Raw genomic sequence first — 15,410 nt, forward strand, 5'->3', positions numbered from 1 at the left:
TTTGCATTTATAAGATAATCGCTATTAAAGATTGGTTCATCAATTGGATTAACTTTCAATAAATTTAACAAAAATAATCGCAATCGGGGATGATTATGCCCTCTAGTGTTGCCCATTTACACTTAGGAAGCGTTTTTTTAGCGAACGTTAACTCTATTAATAATAATAGCTTTTTGATTATCTAAGAGTTGTTATGATCGATATTAGCGTTAAATTGGATCATTTTTTATACTTTTATCCTTTTAAATTTGTTAGTGATTATTGTGACAGTAATAGACAAAGCGATTATACAAATTAACAGAGTTTAAGTCTTATTAAAAATCAATGATGATACATTTACAGTTGAATTGGTTTCCTCCGTCTTGTTGGCATAAATATTGAATAAATTACAAATTATGCCTGAAAGTACATCTTCCCTGTTTGGTTTCAACTTGAAAGTAAGTAAAATTTTTCAGGTCAGCAGACAATAAATTATTATCATTATCATTATTATAAAGAAGAGTATGAAATAAGATTTACAATCAAATTATTTGACAGGGGAAAAAGTGGTGAAGTGAAAGCATGGAAAATGAAACGCAAAAGGAGGGAAAGACGAGAAAAAAGATGGAAAGCAAAAACTAATACTATGTTAATAAGTATTTACTGATTTAGTAAATTGTTAAAGTAAATTTATTTTTCTCACCATTTGTTATTACATTGAAAGTAACATCTTCTTTCAACAAGATTATATGAGTTGATTCAGAAATGTGTGTGTAACAAGCGAACAAGAAAGTAATGTGAAATAAGATACATGGGAATACAAACACTTTTAAAATTCACTTCATCATAAATACATATCCTTTTTTTTGTGAGTGTTTTACCATCTTCATCACCTGAAGCATCTTTTTTCTTTCTCATCAATAACATAATAATAATGATAATCATGATAACAACACAACAATAATAGTCTAATATGTATTTATAAAGCCCTAAAGCTCAATATCCAATTGCGAACCAAATGAACCTTCAAATTTTTCCCTATTACCACATAATCACTTTTCAAGAGCCTAGAGAGTCACATGAGTTTTACCCTTTTCTCTCGTCTATTGTATACACAGCTTTAAATGTTTATTAGACTAATTGTTTTTGCCTAAATAAATATCAATTAACACTGATAGTAATCTTAGCCATTTCTTTTGTTTTTCCAGTTTTACCATGAAGACAATTTACAAGACAAGTTAATCCAATTTGGCTTATCCAGAAAGCGTTCCCTGAAGTAAGATGATAACGTGTAACATTCAGCAACAATGGCAACAACATGAAAACCGATTCAATTGAGTTGATCATATTACTTGGCTTCAAGTATTCAAGTTGAACAATCGAGTAACATGCAAAAAATAATCACTGTTATTCAGAGGTTATCATGAAAATAGCGTACAATTGTAAATCCTTTAAATTATCGATGCGAGTTTAAAGCATTTGAAAGATTGTTCAACAAAGAAACCTGATCAACTCAAATTAATCAACTGTATATTAATGATGCACCAACACAGTAACAACTTTCAAACCAGTGCATTTTGTTATACATTAAAAGTTAACATGAAGGAAAAAATAGAAGGAAAATTTTCAACTTTTCATGAAAATAATATCTTTTCAAGTGTTCATTTCTCATAATCTCATCCTTTTGTTGTTGTTGTTATTGTTGATAATAGTGAAGATGATAACCTTTTTTTCTCTCTTCTTTTTCTAACAATTTCTTCTTTTTCTTTCTTCTTCTTCTTTTCAGATAATCATAATAATATAATAACACCGTTGACTACAATTATTGTGATAATGTTGGCGATCATTAAGCTTGTCAACAACACATTTAAAGAGGCACAAATCTTGTATCTTCCATCATCATCTTCAAATGTATATTAAACAAATGGCTTGTTAACCAAAGGATCCATCCTTTGCTCACTAATCTCATTAGGAATCTGCTTCACCACCTCATCTGAATTCATCAAGGTTAATATCATCATCATCAGCACCAGCATCATTATTATCATCGTGAAAATGTTACTTTTGATAGCTTTTTTTGTCTAATTTTTTGTTTCTCTTTTTTTCACTTTCAGTTTCATCCTCATCACTTTCATGTTATTATTCATTTCAACATCAGTTTATCAACTCAAGTTAACAACAGGAGCAGTAGCAAAAGCAACATGCAAGGCAACAAAAAAGAAGAGACAATATTAATAAAAATATTCCCCTAATCATGATCGTCTTCATCGTCTCCATCATCATCATCATCCAATATATGTTACATTTTGGTTCTCTCTTCTCTATAAAAATCGATCAATCTGTCGACGGAATAAATATATTCCCAGTTATCATTTCTTTACATAATACATATATTAATATTACTGAAATATATGCTTCCAATTTTATATTATTCATTACATTCATCCATTCACACAAAGTGAGTAACCTTATTATCATTATCATTTCTATTATTGCTATTACTAATATTATTATTTGTATACATTTTTTGTGGCTTATTCATTTTATTAGATGGTGATGATGGCGATGAGGAGCGACAGGAAAAAAAAGATGATGACAACCAGAACGATAAAGCGACTAAGAAAATGATGATAACCCATTTTGTTAAATTAATACTAAATAATGGGTTGATATTATGACAGTCTAAGCTGTTAAAGAAAGGATCGTAAATAGGATCATCTCGATTAAGGAGAAGAACAAATAAACATAACCTTCTTATCATCCTTTTCCCCATTTTATCTCTCTTCCTCACCTCCTTTTCCTCCTCCTTTGCCTTCTCATCATTCTCATCTTCCCGGCTCATTTAATCACAATGAACATTTTACACTTTTTTCAAGAAAAAAAACTCCATACTAATATATTTTTCTTCATTTTTACTCTAGATAAGGATAAATCAAGGGAACAAATCTCAGACGATTGAACACATTTGTAATACAATTTACACTAACATTCAGTTGATCAATGGTTTTGTCATCATCATCATCTCGGAACTTCTTTTCATCACAACTTCATCATTGCCGCCACCACCACAACCACCATCATCATCATCATCAGCATCATTTTTTTTTCTTAGAATTCATTTTTCATTCAAAATCTTTTCTTTTCTTTTCTTGTTACAAATCTTTTCAAATGTTCCTTCATCATTCCCTTTCACCCTCCTCAGTTCCTTTTCCTCTTTCTTTCATCCCTTGCATTTCCAATCTTGAAAGATTTTTTTCCATGAAAGATTTCTCTCTTTCTCCTTTTCTGTCTCACTTTCAGAAGTGGAAATGAAAAAGAAGAGAAAATGATGAAGTAAAAGAAGAAAAAGAATCCATCAACTGATTTTAATAACAATATAAGTTACCTTTTCATCTTGCTCTTCATCATGCCAATGTACAACAATTCACTTAACACACATTCTTCATCATCAACATCATTATTTCTTCTTCTTCTTCACCATCCTTTTTTTCTCTTCTTTCATCCTTCCTTTGATTCAATTCATATTCACAGTAACATAGATATTCAATGTTTCATGAAACATTGAAATTTAGCATGAAAAAAAAGTTGAACTGAATAAGGATTGTAATAGAAATGTGTATAAAACTCTATTTTTCTACTCCTTCCTTTAGATCTCAATAGATAATTCAATATATAATTTTGTCACAATAATTCCTTTACTATTTAACAAACAATTTTACTTCTTTTTTTCATCTTACCTTTTTTATCCTCCCTTTCCCATGCAAACAAAATGATAATCATATTTCAAAAGGCTTTCCTTTCTGAGTTCAATTTTTATTTCATCCATTCTTTTGTATTTCAATCCAACTTGAAAGTGAAAGTTTATTTCACTTTTCCTTTTTTCAGTGAAAAAAATGATATTAACATTTATCTATGTTCATACCGTTTAGATTTTTTTAAATGTTAATATTATTGGTCTCAACCTTGTATCAATAGAGGAACAAGAAAAAAATATCCAATATTACCTGTAATTCCCAAATCCAAGGATTATGTTAATGTAAGTTGAATCTCAATATATTTGTACCATAACTTTGAAATGTTATAATCAACTATTTTTGTCTTGTTTCATTTTTTATCATTTCATTTTAATATGTGTTCAGGTTAAAGTGACAACCAAAGTGGAAGGAAGAATTGAAATGTCAGGCCGAGAAGCAAGCCAAAATTGAAGCCAATTATGAATTTAACTAGCAGAATCATGGAATACTTTGGATAATCAAACATTTTAACTGTCAATTAGTCTTGATTCAATCAATTTCAGTGGAAATCACTTTCAATGTCAACCTCTATCGCCACAACCAAAAGCACAATCGTTTTCAAATACAATGTTGCATTGAAAATCAAATTTTGCTGGTGATTTTACCCTAAAGGATTGAAACCATTTCAACATACAAATATTTTCACAATCATAATTTTACCAAAGAAAAGCCAAGATGACAATGATGTTACCAAAGAAGATACAGAAGGGAAGAGTAAAAAAAGATGGAAAGATGCGAAACAAGGAAAAAAGAAAGGCGTAATAATAGGGAAAATCGAAAGGTAAATAGACAGGAAAAGAAGGAAACAAAATGAAGATTGTCAATGATAGAAAGTTGATGATGATGATGATTGCCGAGGATGAAGAGTGAGAAAAAAGATAAGTGTAGTCTGAATGGCGGATACACAAAAAAAGGTTACAATAAGGATGAGGAAGAGGAAGAAGATGAACAAGTCCATGAGTGTTTATCTTGCTGCTAAAACATGCGTGGTTGATAAACATTAACTGGGAGTCATATTTACTATTATTACATCCCAGTTGATGATGATAACAGTGATGCTGAACAAGTTGTGGTTACATTGTTAACATGCATTTTCTATAGGCTTTTTTGTCCTCATCATTCCTTGTTATTGTTGTTTTTTTTTGCCTAACCATCATCATCATCATCTACTTTTTTGCCAAACATTTCAGTCTATTTTTTCATTTAAATTTTTCACCTTCATCACTTTTCAGTTTCCAACCTTTTATATCCTGAATTGTCTCTCAATTTGTGCTGTGAATCTCATCAGGAATAAACAACATTTAAATCTGGTCCATTGAAACATCAACAAATCAGGTAAATTGTAATTTTGATCAATCTTTTTTTTCTGGTTAACTTTAAAATCTATCATTTGTTGGCGATCTGGTGATTGATTTACCCAATGCAATTCAATGATACAAATCATCACTTGTATTAACAGTTAAATTGTTTAATTTATTCATATGTCAATTCAACTGTATTTATATTTGTCGATATTGACAGATGTTGGTTCCAAATTTTCACCTCATCTTCTCAGCATGAGCTTAAATTTCTTGCTCACTAACCATTAATTCAATTGATGTTATTATTTTGAAAGGCTCTTATATCTCGCCACTTTTCCTCTCTCATCATCTTCATCTTTCCCTTCTCCTCCTCATCTTTGCTTTTGATTATTTACAATTAAATGTTGCTCTCTCCTCAGGGACTTTGCATGTTACCAACAATTGATAAACACACATATGCAAGTTTATATCCATTGAGAGATTCACTTTATCCATTCTTGTTTCTCCTAATTGTTCAATATTACATATTTTTTCATTTACCTCAATTAACCAACATTTTACTGGATTACAGGCTTACATTGTAACTTTCATCTAATCAAATTATCCAGTTTCATTTCACACATTTTCAACCTTTTCCAAGCCATATTTCAATGTTCATAAACGCATTTCATTATATTCATTTTCATGGTTGATGTTAATATCATTTCTTAATCTCTTAGTTTTAACGATTGACGCTGAATATATGTTGATTAAATTAGTGACTGATTTGAATTGGATTCAATGGGAAACATAAATAAACCATTATCAAGTTGATTCACACCGAGAAAAAACAATTGGCTGTTAACTTGAATTTAGTTTGATAAATGCTGTTAATAATTGCAGTATTTGTACGATTTGCATGATTTGATGGCTTTTTTGTCTAGTGTTTACGGTGATTGATGAAAATATAAGAAGATAAATAAATAACTGTGAGTTTTCTGGTGAAAGATGAGCATTAAGATTCAATGTTACATGATGATCAAGATAAGAGGGAAACATTTTGAGAAGCAAAAGATTTACTTTTACCAAGTAATATCAATGTATGGGAAAACCTAATTATATTGTGAGTGTGTCTGAGAGGAGAGAAAGAGAGAGAGATGGAAAGAGGTGAGAAAAATAATGATGAAAAAAGGATGAGGATCAAGAAGATGAAAACTGATGACATTGATAGATTGTGTGACCAATGTTGTTATGAAGAGAGAGTCAGGATAAGAGTCACCGATTCTCCCTGGAGAGATAAAGTGAGATTGTTACGCTTTGTTATCATTTTCATCATTGATACAGATTCACAAATGCAAGTAAAAGTGAGAAGAGGATCAGATGATGGGGATGAAGATGATCAGGTTGATGGAGGAAACAAATCTGGAGTCAATTTAGATTTTGGTAAATGGTCAACATCGTTGTTTCATGAAAGCCATTAGTTGTTCATTGGATCATCATGTTGATCAAAAGCAATCTAAATTAAAACTATCATCTCTCATCCTCTTCTTGATTCCTTTCTCTATCATCTTCTCACTTTTATCCTTTTTATCCTCTTCCTCTTTCCTCACTGTCTTGGATAACATTTAATCATCTTTCAGCCTCTTTTTCATCATTTTCACCATTGTCTTGATCGTCATTATCATCTTGTAATGATAGTCCTTTTGTTGCCAGTTGATGGTCAAGTGATCATCATTGCCAAAGGAGGAGGAAAAGTGAAACAAAATTGTTGCCATTGATTGATTCAAGAGGCAAAAATTGTTACACTTTTCATTTGTCACTAGTTAAGGATGATTACTGTTACCCAGAAAAGGTTTACATCATCATTATCATCATCAACAAGATCATCAGCCTCACCATCAGCATGATAATGTTTAAAAAATGTAAACTCAACTGATAATCATTTCAACACAATCATCTTAATCGTTCAATTTTCAAACATGCTCTTCGCAAGTATCGTTAATGTCGACCATTTTCATCATTCGTGTTTCATCCTCATCATCTTCTCCTCACTGATTCACCTTATCTGATATAAACCATTAATTCAGTAGATTCACTTGCAATTTAGTTTCGATTCATTGAAGCAACTTTCCGAGCTTCAACACTTTGTAAGCTTTTCACAGTTAATTTTGTCTCTCAAAGCTATTCATTCAACAATTTCAGGTGAATTCAATGTTTGAACATTTTCATTGTTTGGATTGACATTTTTGTATAAAATTACGCTTTTCAATTGAATGTGAGAATATGGCAGTTGGTTAACAAAAAGTTCTGATGAATCATGACAATAAAAGGATAAAATGACTTAAAATGATATTCACTGTAAACTTAAAGTATCAATGAAATGACTTGGATTACAGTTTATCAAGATTGTTTCCTCCAAATATAACTAAAGCTTACCACTTCTCTCATCTTGCTCATCTTCATCCTTCTCACTATCATCATCGTAACTGTATGATAATCCGTTTTTACACAGAAAAAAATAAACCAACTAGAATCTTGATAATCTCCTCTCGTCAATCAATTCAATGGTTACACTTAAACAAGGAATGTCTCTGGAAACTCTTAATATCATTTTCATTTCCATCTTCATCCTCATCTTCATCCTAATCATCAACTCTCCCTATGTCAACTCAATTGCTAAGATTATTATTGGTTTTATATGTTTACTTTAAAGATTAGGGATGCTTATTGAGATACATATTTGATGGTAAAAGCAAAACAACAAAATAAAACGGATTACAGATTAACAATTGTTAATGTTTTTCCCATTTTCATCACTTCATTTCATTTTCTCATCTTCACCTTTTTTCATATTTATATTGATTGCTGGAAATTATTAAATATTTAATTTCCATTTCATTGTTACATCTCATTGTTATTAAAGCCAATTGCGATCCAATTTAGACTTGCTTTAGGCCAAATAATGAACATAATAATACAACAATAAATCATTTAATGATCATTGTAATTCCATCTTTCCTCATTACCATTCTAATTGTTGGACATTTTTATTTCTAATTGTTAATGTTTATCTTATTTACCATTTTAATGCAACTAAATTTAGGATTAAACGAGAGTTAACAAATTGTCTTGAATAGTCTTTAGCTTTAACCATTAATTTTAACCGGTTAACTCGATTGTTTTAACATTAATTTTAACTCAACTCTGGTCTTAACTGATCATCTAAACATGTTGAATGGTGAAAACTGAGTAACTGTGAAAAATCAATTTCTTTCACAGTAATTTGATTCCTCAACATTTGATTAGTAGTTAACTCTACTGATCAACTTCACTGGTCAATTTTACTCAATTATCAATTGATATTTCAATTGCTCTTCAATATTTATCCAATGCAATCTTTTCAATGTTCATTCCCTTTCTCAAGTGAGTTCAGTTGCTGTGTTCATGCAACTGCATTAGGTTAACACTTAACTCCTTATGATCCTCAGTTTACCTTTTATCATCATGTTCAAGAACTTTACACTTTATTTATCTTCATCCTCTTTCTCATCATCATCATCCTATGATCACATTTTCTTGCTTCAAATCAAAGTGACCCTTAAGGTTGCTTGCTGTAAATCTGAAGACAAGTTGACTGTAAAATCCGTTTTTATTTATTTTTATTTTTTTTACTTCTTTTCAGGGTGAAAACATGTAATAATACTTAAGCTGAAGAAGCAGAATGAATAAGTGAATAAAAAAGTTCTGCTTCAGATGATTCAGTTAACAAAATCTTTGGAAAGAGAAAAGACATTCTCTTTGAAAGAAAATTGATTTTACTTTTTCTCTCCTCTTCGCCATCTTCATTTCATCTCAACTGACTTGATCGATTTGTAAGCCTTCCATGATGTTCAGGCTTCAATTTGAAAATACCCATTTCAAAGTTTGTTTTAACATTGATATTGCAGCTATCAAAATATTGTTCAACAACATGTTAACAACAATTTAACAATTGCTACTTGTTTTCACACCATTTTCGTTGATTTACGTTTGTGTAAATTGATTTAGCTTACAATGAACTCATGATGTTAATTAATTGTCCATGGTTAAATGTGTCATTTTAGTTGTTGAATTATCATTGATATCCAAAATTCATGGCTCAAATAAATTGTTAACACTTTTTGTTTTACTTTTTTCGCTAACTAAATTATGATTGTGACAATTGATGGGCGTGTGTTGATGTAAGCATATTTATCTTCATATGGATAATGATCAAATTGATGATGATAATGATGATAATAACGCAAAATTATCTCTTTCATTTTGAATCGTTCTGCATTTTGTTTGTTGGTCAGAACTTTCAGTTACTGTCAGTTTCAATCAAAATAACCCAAAAGTCAATCTTTTCATGGTATAAATATATAAATCCGTGGGAAGAAAGAAAAAAGATGCAAGACATTGATGATGATGATGATAATGATGATAAAGAGGAATGAAAAAGGATGTTGTTCGCTTGTTAACATAATCTAGTTAACTTACAATGAAAAAGGAAAGGAATAAAAGATGATGATGAAGAAAAGGTTTTACATCTCATTGGCCATGCGTCCCTTATTATATGAAGATGAGAATGAACAAGATAAAACAACAACAGCATCCAAGAGCATCTCAAGTGTATCAAAATGTTGAGATGAAAAAAAGCAAACCTCAAGATGAAAAGGCAAAAAAGAAGAAGAAAAAGATTCCTATTGATATTCAAATTCAACCAAGAGATGAAACGAGAGGAGGAGGAGGAGGGAGAGAGAGAGTAAGGATAAGAGGAAAAGGAAGTTAAAGGATGATGACAAAAAGATGAGGATGAGAGAGAGAGAGAGATATTAGGAGTATAAATACACAAAAAAACATAACATAATATCGATTGAATTGGTCATTGGCGGAGGTTTGTCAGTCTCTTGTGAATGGGAATGCTGAGTCGATTATGAATGTTACAAAAGAGAAATGGTTAAAAGAAATATGGTTATTAGATGGAGAAGATGGCGTCCGAAGATGAAGATGAGGTTGATACTGTTCTTGTTTAGGGTGACTAGTTGAGTGATTTATTAGAGATGCTTTACGTTGCTAGTTTATAAGATATATCCACTCATCTCTTCACGCTTCCCTGAACTTATTTCCATTTCTGCTAACCATAATGTTCCTTTTATGCCAACATCTCTTTTTTTGCTCTTTCCCTTTCTTTATTATCATGTTGAAGAAGGAATAGCATCATCATCATCACCACCAGAAGCAACATCCAGTAGTTGCATCCTCATCTTATTTGCCATAGAAGCAATTGTCTTCTTTGCATCATTTTTCAAATTTTTTCATCATTTTCCTTCTTGGATTTGGTTCCTTTCTTTTTTCCCTTGGTGAGGCTTTCATTTTTTTTTGCTTTGCTCTTTCCATTGAAGATGAAAAAGGTTACTTGTAAGAAGATGTTTGATTGACCAAGAAGTTTTTATCGTCATCAAATGGTTTTGGTCAAATAGGTCTCAATGGAATACCATCACCATCACTATCATCATCATTATCGTCATCTGCAACATAAATGAAAACTTTCACTATTCGAGTGATTTAGGAAGGATCAATGAGACAATAGAAAATAGGTTGAAGAGTAATAATAACAACAGCTAGTATAAAAAAAGAATAAAAAGGATGATGCTGAGAATGAAAGTGAGGATGAAGATGTTGAGAGGATGTTCAGTGAAGCATCATGGAACATACAAAAGGGTTTTCTCTCAACAAAATCACATAGGAAGATGAGTAAGTTTGGTTAAACATGGCTTGAGATTGGATTGTTTAGGGATAAACCAGAACATGGATAAACTCCATGGATGATGATTGGCTTGATTAATGGAGAATTCATCATAAATTAATTGGAAATGGTACCAAAAGTGTTCAAGATTCATTCCCAGGAATACCATTTGCCAAGATACACAACGTACACAATAGTAGCCAATTCCTGGTCCAAAGAAATGTCTTCATCCTTATGAATTCATACTTTCTTATCTTCGGAAAAAGATAAAATGAAATAGATACTCTTTAAAAAACGTTTCTTGAATAATTAAATTAAACATTATTACAATAATAAACATAATTTTTGAAACATGCAACAAAATAAAATAACATTGTAATTGAAGCCAATAATTGACGCCATGTGATGCAAGTCTTCTGACAAAAAAAGAGCGCCAATCATTTCTTTTTTTAAATATTGAATTATCGTTTGTCAATCATATTTTTAATCTAATTATTTTCATTAATTCAACCTTTTTCAGCTATAATTATAATTCCAAACGTAAAAGGAAGGAAATGTTAGAATTGAAAATTTGCTAATTTCCTAGTTTAATATTTATTGAACATTTGTCTGACATTAATGAATGTTAATAAGAAAGAGTTGCATAAACAGTGTCACTAGGCGGCGAAACCGCTCACAACCTTTGCGAGGTTTTACTGAATTTCATTTCAATCATTGACTCTTGATTAATTAACTGCCTTCAATCAGTGTAAGAAACATTTAAAGCGTAAAATATATTTTATCCTTTGAACTACTGATTTGAGTTAAATATTGTCGAATCCATTATTCCACGTTTTATCTGGTTAAATGGGTTCTGGTGATGATACAATCTAACTGTTTTTGTTTCATGTAATTTGAAAATTTTGCTAACCAATAGTTTAGTTTAACAATAATGAAAAGTAATTGATGTTTGAAACAATTTAGTGAAAGGATGTTGAGAGATGAGGATGAAAATGATGTGAAAAGATGTGACATTTAGAGTTGTTTGTACCGAGTTAATAGTTATTGCCCTTTCTAATGCTTTCCACTCCTTTGGCCTACAATTTAGTGCGTTTAATCATGATTTTGCATCTCTTTCCTCCATGTACAGGTCATTGTTTTTATCATGACAAAAATGATGTGAATTAAATAAAGTAAATGAGCCAAATCTCAAGTCATTTCCCTGGTTTATTAACCTTTTTTTAAATCAACATACACACTTTTGACTCTCCCTTGGATAAATAAAAATAGTCAACCTGAGCCTACATGCAAGATTAACCCAAGCAAATCCAATAAAATATCTTTATCAATGGTTCCCTTGAGTTTACTCCTTGTAATACTTTTTTTATGGGAACTGTATTATTAGGTGAACAAGAAGACGATGGAGTTGATGAAGACAATGGAGACGATGAGCTTGGAGTTATACAAGAGCCACTTTCTCTCTATCTTTATCAACCTTTAATCAGAATTAAGTGATCAGACAAATGGATTCTTTTGTGTGTTGGTTGCTTTCAAATTAATTTACTTGACTATTAATTCCTTGTTTGTCTGTCTCTCCTTTATCTGGATCCCATGAAAGTCCAATCCCAATGGGATCGATGAAAAACAGCATTGAATGTAACATCTTAGATCCTTTTCATCCTCACTTTGACTAGTGTTAATTCAGTTCCAATCAAATTACTTTTCAACATTGATCAACTTTTTGTTTCCTTCCCTGCAATTTAAAGCAATAATCAATAAAAGTTACTCCAAAGAGCACAGAAAGGAAAGAAGCTCAGATTATACTGAATGGCTTTTTCTTCTGATTAAAATCAAAAGGTTGACTTACGATGAAAAATGTTGATATCCATAGTAAATAAAGGGCAAGATTGAATGACAGCACACATGAGCTTATATTTGAACAGAAAATTCCAACTCGAATTCATGGCATTTTTGGTTTAATGAATGGTTAAACCACATTCTTTGAGGGCAACAAATTAATTTCAAGCTTCATATTTAAATTAAAGTGAGAGACAACAAAAGCTTAACTATTAATAGAGCATTAGAGTTGAGTGTGATCACAGTTTAATCCGTCAATTGAACAAATGAGAGACATTTGATTAACTAAACAATTTGTAAGATTGAAAGACAATTTAATTTGTAAAAGGAAATTGTCAACTTGGTGAAACAACGAGATTAATCAAGTCAACTTGCTAAAAGCTTGGAATTGAAACCCAAGAGTTCTTACTTTTCTATACGAAAACAGCTTTCTTCTTAGCCCATTGGCTGTTGCGTTTGCGTTTCGTGTGACAATTAGTGTTGCCTAGTGGGATCATCAGATCGTCTTACAATGCTTCTTAATTTATTAAATCGTATTTTTTATCTGTGCTTTGTCTTAACGTAATTAATATTAAGATTTTCTTTTTCCTTTTAGATATTTTGTTGGAACTCAACTCAATTGGATTAAAGTTAAAATCAAAGACAAATCTGGTCAATATGACTGAAGGGAAAAACGGATCATCAGATAACCCAGAAAATGTCAAAAATGATTTAACTGGTTGCTGTGTTAAATCACGTTTACCTAAAGATTTGAAAATAAAATGTGGACAATTATTTGGACCCTTTACCGATCCCTTGCAATGGTTGGCCATTAAATGTACTGAACCTTCGACAGCCAATATCAATACGATTGATCGAAAATCAGTCGATCTCTTCAACAAGATTGACATTGCCAGAGACAGTAAGGAACAAAATATGGAAATCATTTTGGTCAATGGACAATTTTACTTTCGATCAACTGTTTCAATTGACGCCCTTTCATCATCTTCCTCATCGTCATCCAATAATTCCAGTAAACTATTAGCTTGGTTTGATGAAGATCTTAATTCAAGATTACCTATGGCATCAATGGCAACCCTAAATGGATCCAAAAGATATTATTGTAGTTTATGTAATCAAGTTTCGCTCTATCCTAATCCAGTTGTAATTCATATATTATTTGAATGTCCCAAAAGGCATGAAATTCTAGTTCCTTACATGAAAATATCAAATATCAAAGCAAATGACCATCGTGAAATCAAAGGAGAAGTTGTCTCTTCATCATCATCAGGACCATCTGCATCTTTCAATCAACCTTCAATCGCCAACAACAATCAAAGCAAAACTACATCAACTGTAGTTACCAAAAAAAGGAGTTTCGATATTGATTCATTGGTAAATGATGATAAATTCATTGAAGATGCTGGTAAAAAGAGTCGACTGTACAATGAAATGATCTCTGAATTTAATAATGCTCACAATTTTCATCCAGCTGAATCGATTCCTCTAATGAATTCCCTATCACCTTTAAGCCTGACATCAGCTTCCAATCGATTAATATCACCTCCATCACCAAATAGTCAACCGAGTGCTTTTCGTAAAGTTGATAAATCAAATCGTCACCTAACTGGAATTAACCTTGCCATTAATCACAATCTTCTTCCGCAACATCAGCAAACACCTTCTTCCAATCATCAACCTTCGCCACATCATTTGTTTGATTTTGCTTCTTTAACATCACTTTATAGCCGAGGATTAAACTGTGAATTATCATCAACTCTTTTTTCTGGTCATTCTAATTTTGTGCCAACCGGATTACCAAATCCACTTTTATCTCCCACTCAACCACCAACTCCATCTTCATCTTCATCCTCTTCGTCAGGCTCTTCATCATCAACAGCATTTCTTTCAACCTCATCAGGAGCCCACTTTCTGGCTTCATCATCAATCCCAGGTCCCATCTCATCATCGCCTTCATCTTCATCACCCTCTCCATCATCAGCAGGGCGAGGTGAAGTATCAACCGGACCAATATCATCAATTCCGACATCTTCTTCTTCCTCAACCTCTTCAAACTCAACAGCAAATAACAATTCCAAGTCAATGATTCCAGCATCGTTGTTGCCCTTTTTACCTCCATCGTTAGCAGCTTTATCCTTTCCTCAAACAAATTGGTGTGCTAAATGTAATGCTACCTTTCGCATGACTTCTGACCTCGTTTACCACATGAGGAGTCATCATAAGAAGGAAGTTTCAGCTGATCCATTGAAAAAGAAACGAGAAGAGAAACTGAGATGCAATATTTGTGGTGAATCTTTCAGAGAACGACATCACTTAACTCGACACATGACTAGTCATCAATAATTTTGTAAATTTATGCAACATTTTCCTGGTCATATTCCTATGATATAAATGATTCCACATCTTCATCCTATTTTGACCTGTTTTTGCATTTCTTTTTCTGTGATCCTATTCTAGTCATAATTAGTAGGATTTAAAAGAATCAAACTTTTTTAATTTAAGTCACCCTTAATACTGGATACAATTAGGCAAACAAAAAAGTTGAATCATAATTTATAACCTGTACAGTTTTGATTGTCCCTTTGGAAGCCAATTTTATTCTAATGTGAATTACAGTTTTTGTCTTATCAAATTGCAATTGTGAAAATAAAATAAATCAAAAGAATCGATTGTCACAAAATTTATTGTCTATTGAAAATTTACTTTGAAAATCAATATGTAAGCTGAGTGACCATAAGAGTTACATTATAAACA

At 31.5% G+C, this 15,410-nt stretch overlaps 1 protein-coding gene and 1 long non-coding RNA gene across 8 annotated transcripts; one reads left to right on the forward strand and one right to left on the reverse strand.

Moving 5' to 3' along the window:
• The first annotated feature begins 134 nt into the window (after positions 1-134).
• Positions 135-15,336, forward strand: LOC107364232 (uncharacterized). 7 transcript variants are annotated; one of them, XM_025161173.2, is made up of 9 exons: positions 172-437; positions 1,188-1,255; positions 1,766-1,986; positions 2,094-2,437; positions 2,530-2,683; positions 2,901-4,015; positions 4,119-4,554; positions 5,006-5,108; positions 13,252-15,336. In XM_025161173.2, the coding sequence occupies exon 9, from the start codon at positions 13,314-13,316 to the stop codon at positions 14,997-14,999; it is 1,686 nt and encodes a 561-aa protein (XP_025016941.2). In that variant the 5' UTR covers positions 172-437; positions 1,188-1,255; positions 1,766-1,986; positions 2,094-2,437; positions 2,530-2,683; positions 2,901-4,015; positions 4,119-4,554; positions 5,006-5,108; positions 13,252-13,313; the 3' UTR covers positions 15,000-15,336. The 7 variants fall into 7 exon arrangements, 4 of the variants coding, with proteins under 4 accessions (XP_025016939.2, XP_025016941.2, XP_089124794.1 ...); XM_025161171.2 differs by having other exon boundaries at positions 150-455; positions 2,530-4,015; XM_089268668.1 differs by lacking the exon at positions 172-437 and adding an exon at positions 643-847 and having other exon boundaries at positions 2,530-4,015.
• Positions 9,265-11,188, reverse strand: LOC149093459 (uncharacterized). The gene is made up of 2 exons (XR_016199514.1): positions 11,011-11,188; positions 9,265-10,602 (listed from the first exon to the last, which is right to left on the reverse strand). It is a non-coding gene; the product is annotated as an uncharacterized LOC149093459 (long non-coding RNA).
• Positions 15,337-15,410: the final 74 nt, after the last annotated feature.

The sequence above is a fragment of the Tetranychus urticae genome, chromosome 3 (assembly GCF_039701765.1).
Source record: "Tetranychus urticae isolate SD_2017Ah chromosome 3, NJAU_TeUrti_SD_1.0, whole genome shotgun sequence".
NCBI classification, from domain to species: Eukaryota; Metazoa; Arthropoda; class Arachnida; order Trombidiformes; family Tetranychidae; genus Tetranychus; species Tetranychus urticae.

What these genes read in the sequence shown, in the direction of transcription:
- LOC107364232 (XM_025161171.2), top strand. Translation starts at nt 13,314, where the DNA reads ATGACTGAAGGGAAAAACGGATCATCAGATAACCCAGAAAATGTCAAA.